The sequence below is a fragment of the Pipra filicauda genome, unplaced genomic scaffold, assembly GCF_003945595.2.
Source record: "Pipra filicauda isolate LSUMZ 115617 unplaced genomic scaffold, ASM394559v2 scaffold291_size933811_pilon, whole genome shotgun sequence".
Lineage (NCBI taxonomy): Eukaryota > Metazoa > Chordata > Aves > Passeriformes > Pipridae > Pipra > Pipra filicauda.
The window spans coordinates 162,048-168,845 of NW_024104411.1; the positions used below are offsets into that span (position 1 = coordinate 162,048).

The window sequence follows — 6,798 nt, forward strand, 5'->3', positions numbered from 1 at the left end:
ACGTCTTGTGAGAGAAATTACGTAACAGGGCCAGGTATTGCACTGTTAAGGTGGTTATGGTTGTTGTTTTCTGGACTGCACTGGAGACGTGGATGCATAAGAATTTCACAGGTGATTACTGGATTTTAGTCATTTCCTCTTTCTTTCTCCCCCTCTCCCCATCCTCCCCTGTGTTCTAGGAAGATTCTACTGCTCTCACTGCAAATCTGAGGATGATGTGCCCTTTAAATGTCCATTATGTGACTTCACTTGCTGCAAAACATGCTGGGAGCAGTTCTTAAAGGTTCTCTTGTTTACTGGTCTGATTTTTCCTGAAACTGCTGGAGAATTTTGTGCTTTTCATGAGAACCATGTGAACAAGCCTAGAAACAGAATTTTGCTGTTTACAGAAAGAACACCCAAATCCCGATGGAAGATTTATCCCCTGTTTCCTTATTTTCTGTGTTTTACGATGTGATTGGAAGCAGACCTCTGCTTTAAGCTGGGGATTTTACACATTTGCATCTTTCTGAGCTGCCTCCACGTGTTTTCCTGTCTAAAACTACAAAGGCAACAAGCTGTGGAGTCAGCTTGAAAAAAATGTGTCGGTTTTTTCATGTGTTAACCGTTATTTTAAATTTTTTTCTGAATTATTTTCACCATTTTCCCCATCAAAATCCTACTGTAAAGCACTATCATGAGATGAGGGAAATCAGGAACAGGCTTCCCAGGGAGGTGGTTGACTCACCATCCCTGAGGGGATTCAAGACGTGGCACCAAAGGACGTGGTTTAACGGTGGCTTTGGCAACGCTGGGTCAGGCATTGGACGTGACAATCTTAAAGGGTCTTTCCCAGGCAAATGATTCCATGAATCTGTGGTTCTAAATTCCCGCTCAAGTGTCTCCTGTGTCATCCTGTCTGTTGGTTTTCCCATCTGAGTAAGTTGGTGGTTGAAATTCTTTGGGCAAGAGGATGTAGCTGGTCCCGTGGTGCATGTGTTCGGGAGCATCTTACTCAACATTTGACGTGGCAGCCAGGGGTTAATAATCTGGGTTTGGAAGTCTGCTACAAGAGCTGAGGGGTTGCTGAACATTCAGTAGGCCTTGCTGATGAATATTTAATTTTTCCATTTTTGCCAAAGTGTAATGGGGATGAATATCTGACAGGCAGAATCCTCTGCTGCAGAAAGGGCCCCAACAAAGTGACAACAAGAATTTTACTAGTGTGTGTTTATATTCTCTGCTGCTTGAGATTTGAGTTGATTAAGGACAGAATGAGCTCCCTAGGGAGTTATTTTTAGCATTTTAGCATCCCACAGTGTAGTTATGTTGTCTCAGCCCATTAATTTTGACCTTATAAATATCTGGGGAAAACCTCATTCCTTTTACCAGTAAGATGGAACTTGTAGTTGTTATTTCATCAGTTTAAGAATCCACAGGATTAGAACTATTGTATATTGAGCAATTGTACCACCCTCTTCTGTGGTTCTCATCTTGAAATTGGTCATTTTGAGGTCTGGATTTCTTCTTAATCCTCAAGTGAATGGGTGTTTTCATAGCTCATAGATAAATGACAACCTGCTCAGCCTAATTTTTTTTAATGACTCTTTTATCTGACTGACATGTCCTAGACCAGAGATTAGAGTAGTTTGACCTACTAGATTAGATTGTGTTTCAGACTCGGGTACTTGAGAGCATCCAGAGGAGGCAGCCAAGGTGGGAAAGGACTGGAAGGCACCTTCTAGGAGGGATGGCCGAGGACTCTGGGCTTGTCTAGTTTGGAGAAAGGAGACTGAGAGATGAGCTCATGGATCTCTGCAGCTTCCCAAGGAGGGGACGTGGAGAGGGAGGTGCTGAGCTCTTCTCCCTGGGATCAGTGTCAGGATGCATGGGAATGGTTCAAAGCTCTATCAGGGAGATTCAGACTGGATATTAGGAAAGATTCTTTACCAAGAGGGTGATCAAACACTGGAAGAAGCTTCCTAGAGAGGTGGTCATTTCCCCAGTGCCCTTTATGGTTTAACTTCTGTTGGACCCTGCAGTGGTCAGGCAGTTGGACTAGGGGATCACTGTAGGTCCCTTCCAACTGGAAGTGTTCCTTCTCTTCTATCCAGATATCCAGTGCAAAGTCATGTTTGAGGAAACGAGTCATTCCCTGTGTGTCATTTATTATTAATGATTTCAATCTTTGCCACTTACCTGAATAATCTTACTTATGACATACCTTTTTGGCTGTCTGTGTAGAGGAGTCTTAAGTGGCTCATGATGTGATTCAAGTGTCATTTGGCTAATGAAAAGTCAAATAAGAGGGTCATAGAATGGTTAATGTTGGAAGAGACCTTTAAGATCAAGTTCAACCATCACCATTACTGTGTTCACCATTGAACCATGTCCTGGGGTGCCACATCCACATGACTTTTGAACATTGCCAGGGATGGTGACCCCATCACTTCCCCGGGCAGCCTGTTCCAGTGCTTTCCAACCCTTTCCACAGAGAAATTCTCCCTAATATCTAAACCTGTTGTAGATTAGGATATTACTTGGACTGATGCAGAAATGGTTCTCCCAGTGCTGAGTCAGAACTGTTCTCTGCTGATCATGGAGCTGAGAAGGAAGCACAGCCTCCTGGGAGAGCACAGGATTGCAAACAGGAAGACTATTCTGTGTTTCTCTGAAACCAGTCCCAGAGGAGCCACCTCCTAACACATCCATTCTTTGGGAGGTCAAACAGGCAATTGGCTCCATCCGTGACAGGGGTGTGTTTGGGACAGAGTTACCTTTACCAGCAGGAAATGAGCAACCACGTCTGAGCTCTGAGCTCCCATCAGATGGCATTAAGCTTTGTCAGCTCTGACTGGGCTGTGTTTGAAACTCCTTTTTGCTTTGCTAACAACTTACTCACTGTTTTTTCAGCTCAAAAGTCCCTTGGTGCGGATTGTCCCCCGAGGAAGTGACTAACAGCCTCATTCACAATGCAGGGTTTGCAAATTGTGATCTTTTCCAGTTTGTTGTTGTAGTGAAATACTGGTGGGGAGAGGCGGTGAATGGTTTTGGAAGCTTTTAGAAGCTTTTGGAGGAGCAGTCAGAATTCCCTGCAGCTGCAGGGGTATTAGGGGGATTAGTGCTGGAGCATGTTGGGTGATTCACTGTGCTGGGGAAACCTTGCAGAAACTGGGCCAGGGCACGCTGCTTTGGGGTGTAGCTTTTTCTCCAGAGCACTGTTGCTGCTTTCCAGTGTTTAAGTGCATCATTTATTCAAGCAGTTCTTCCAGAGAAAATGAGTTTTTCTCATTTAGACTATCTGCAATATAAGCCAATAATACCAAATTTCACAGTTATATTTTACACTTAAAACTGTCTTTGGCAAATCACTGTCTGCTGGGAGGTAAAGTGAGTTTTTCTCTCCCCATCCATTTATGGTATTTAAATTCATGTTTCTAGAACCAAAATCCTACTGCTAGAGCCTACCTTGCAGTCTGCACCCTTTCTTGCAATGACTTCACACTGACACGGCAGGGTTAGATTGGATATTAGGAAGAAATTCTTCCCTGGGGGGAGGCCCTGGCACAGGTTTCCCAGAGAAGCTGTGGCTGCCCTATCCCTGGAAGTGTTCAAAGCCAGGTTGGACAGGGCTTGGAGCAACCTCAGATAGTGGAAGATGTCCTTGCCCATGGCAGAGGGTTGGAACGAGATGGGCTTTAAGGTCCCTTCCAACCCAAACCATTCTGTGATTTTAATTATGAACTTGCACACTGCAGGGAAGCTTGTGCAGTGCCACTGATGTAGGTGACTATCATTTTAGCCTCCTGAGGTGGCAGTCTTCTCCCATAGAATAATTTTTTAAAAGACTTTTTATTTTTTTTACTGTCTCCCCTTTGAAGTAAGCAGAGCATTTTAGTTTTACCAGTAATTTGCAAGCTATGAAAAGAGCAGTTGGGATTCACGTGCAGGTCAAATGACTTTAAAATTGAAGATTAGGGAAGAAGCAAACTGAAACCTGAGTGGAGAAATGGTGCCTCACATGCCCTCATGTCTCCTGCTGAGAAAGGTGTGGGGTGCTATGAAGAAATAAATGTGCTTGGTTCCCCTACAAAGCTCTTGATCATGACCACGTGTGCCACCCATGTTCGGGTATGTCCAGGACACTCGTCATTCCCATCAGTGCAGGAGGAAGCAGGGATTCAGGGAACTCATGAGCCACTTGAGGGGACTTTACTCAAAAGTACAGCTGTACTTCACAGCAGCTCTTGCAGCTCTGCATTTCCTTGTTCCTGTATTTTTAGTCGTCCAGATGTGTCATAGCTGTAAATTAACCTGAGACAACTGCTGTAAAGTTTGGTGCCGCTTTGCTGGGAGGCTTTTTTCTCTTCTTTTTGCTACTGGCAACAAAATAATTGTGTGGGAACACTGAGGATGCAAATGGCAGACAGGATATCTGGGGGACTGACCCGTGAGTAGTGTGGCTTGTGATTCACGTTGGACAAAATGTGATAGAGAAGTTTAATATCGTGGAATCATAGAATGGTTTGGCTTGGAAGGGACCTAAAAGCTCATCTCATTCCAACCCCCTGCCATGGACAGGAACACCTTCCACTATCTCACATTGCTCCAAGCCCTGTCCAGCCTGGCCTTGAACACTTCCAGGGATGGGGCATCCACAGCTTCTCTGGGCAACCTGTGCCAGGGCCTCACCACCCTCACAGGGGAGAATTTCTCTGTAAAGTCTAATCTAACCCTGCCCTCTTTCCATTTAAAACCACTGCCCCTTGTCCCATCACTGTCTGCCCACATAAAAATTCCCTCCATTTATGGTGTTTCCTCCATAAGAAATACATTATCCACGTGTTTTGTTCATTGCTTTCTACAGGTGGTGAAGAAGTGCCCCGAGTGCTGCAGTGACGTGAAGAGGAAGCGATTAATCCAGGTTTTCTTATGGTCATAATCCCACCCACGGGAAGGGCAACAAGCCCCCTGTGCCCAGCAGAAGGTGGTGGCTGTGCTCCAGCTCTGCCACTGAGCAGGAGCAGGATGGAGGTTCATGCAAACCCCTTTGATCTTTTCCTCTGGATTACGATGCACCAACACGTATCATTTTCCTACGGAGGGGGTCGAGTCTGAAAGGTCTTGCTGCAGGAAACAAAGCAGGACATTGTCTTCTGTTGGAACTAGGAAGGTTAACTTTTTACTTGTTTTAACCTGTGAATTCTTCTGTGGCCACTCTTAGGCTGAAATTTTATATCCTTAGGGGCATCTGTCATTTACATGCCCTTCAAGGAATACCAGACCCTGGGAAAACCCCAGGAACGCTGTTACAGTGAAACTGAGCTTGCTAAGGAGGCCAGACTACCCATCCATACCACACCGGTGTTCCTGGAAGAGGTGATTCACATTCACTGGTGTTTGGCAGCAGCCACTGTCTCCAGTAGCAAAAGATACTGAAAGGATCATTTTTTACAGAAATTTTCCAGTGATGGATAGTGAGCAGAAGCTCCCTCTCATCTGTGCACCCCAGAACCTTATTCCATCTTCCATTGTGCTGGGATTTTTTGAAATGTGCTTCTGAGGAGCCTTTATTCTCTGCTCAGTGCCAGTGTTTCCATGTATCTGTGTTATCTGATGTTTGTTTTCCAAGAAGAAAAAGGAACTAATCAATCTAAAACTTAAAAATATATCATGTTAGATGGGTTAAAAAAAAATTCCTTAATACTTCCACTCTCTGTGAGTAGTGGGTATAAGTGGTTAACCTGGAAAATTTTATCAATTTTAAATCTAACATAGCTGCTGTAAATAAGATGGTACATAAAACCCTTCTGTTTTATTTGGGTTTGGTTTTATTTAAAAAAAAAAAAAGGTTTAAAAGAAATGACCAGATATAAAAAATACTGGGTATTGGGTCTCAATGGTCCTGGTAGGAACAAGTAGAAAGGTTAAAATCACCCTGTTGGTGATTTTCATATCAATGGAATTTGGAAAATTTTATCCTAATAAAATTTTATTGTTAATAATTGATAAAACTGAAAACCGAGTTGAATTTTAACAAAAGTTCTTATTTCCCTGGTTATAGAATTCAAAACTGGTGTCACCAAAGCAACTCCATACCTGAAATGTGCCTAATTTTATTTGTTGGTCAAGGGGTCGAACCTTCGCAAGTTGTGCCGAGTGCTTTTCATCATCCTTAGTTCTCCTTTGCTTTCTTAACAAGTAAAGCAACTCCTGCATTGTTGAAGGGATTTTTTAAATAAATAAAAGATGCTCCCAGAGGCAGCAGATCAGGCTCATGTGTCATGTTTTGCCTTTTTGGGGTGATCTGGGTTTTCTGACTGGGGCAAAGTCCCTCAGCTGCTCCCAAGCAGGTCCCTGTCACTCCTTTTCAATGCCCATTTTTAATTCTGGATGTATTCTCCTGGCCAGGACGAGCAGGGGAAAGGGTGAGGCTGGGAGCAGTGAGTGGTAAAATGTCATTTATTGGTGGATAGTTCAGTGCCTGGTTTGCTCTGAAGGTCTCTCCCAGGAAGCTGCAGCTGACTGCTCGTGCCACTGGAGGGAAACCACAGCACAGCCATGAGTCTGAGCATCTTCAGGGGCAGTGCCACATAGTTTTGGTCAGTTTTGCTGATGGAAATTACCTGCTATGGGCTCCAAAAATGCTGCCACATCCAGCAAGACTAAAGGAAACACTTTAAAACATGCATGGGATTGGCTGGGACAAATATTATGACACTTTTTTTCCCCCCTTCAACTAAAATATATTTCCAGCTGTGCTTTTTCCTGGAGTTGTTTTAGTCTGGAGACTGTTCCTACCTGGGAATGCTCCATTGT

General features: G+C 44.0%; 1 protein-coding gene across 7 annotated transcripts in view; it reads left to right on the forward strand.

Moving 5' to 3' along the window:
* RTEL1 (regulator of telomere elongation helicase 1) overlaps positions 1 to 6,253 on the forward strand; it is a 45,759-nt gene extending 39,506 nt beyond the window's left edge. For 5 of the 7 annotated variants that reach the window (XM_039382963.1, XM_027710620.2, XM_027710621.2 and 2 more), the window contains exon 35: positions 180 to 3,564. In XM_039382963.1, coding sequence (XP_039238897.1) covers positions 180 to 457 — 278 coding nt within the window. In that variant the 3' untranslated portion in view covers positions 458 to 3,564. Of the gene's footprint in view, positions 1 to 179; positions 3,565 to 4,846 lie in introns of those variants that run through there. The other 2 variants (XM_027710624.2, XM_027710625.2) reach the window with 1 other exon arrangement.
* The last annotated feature ends 545 nt before the right edge of the window (positions 6,254 to 6,798 follow it).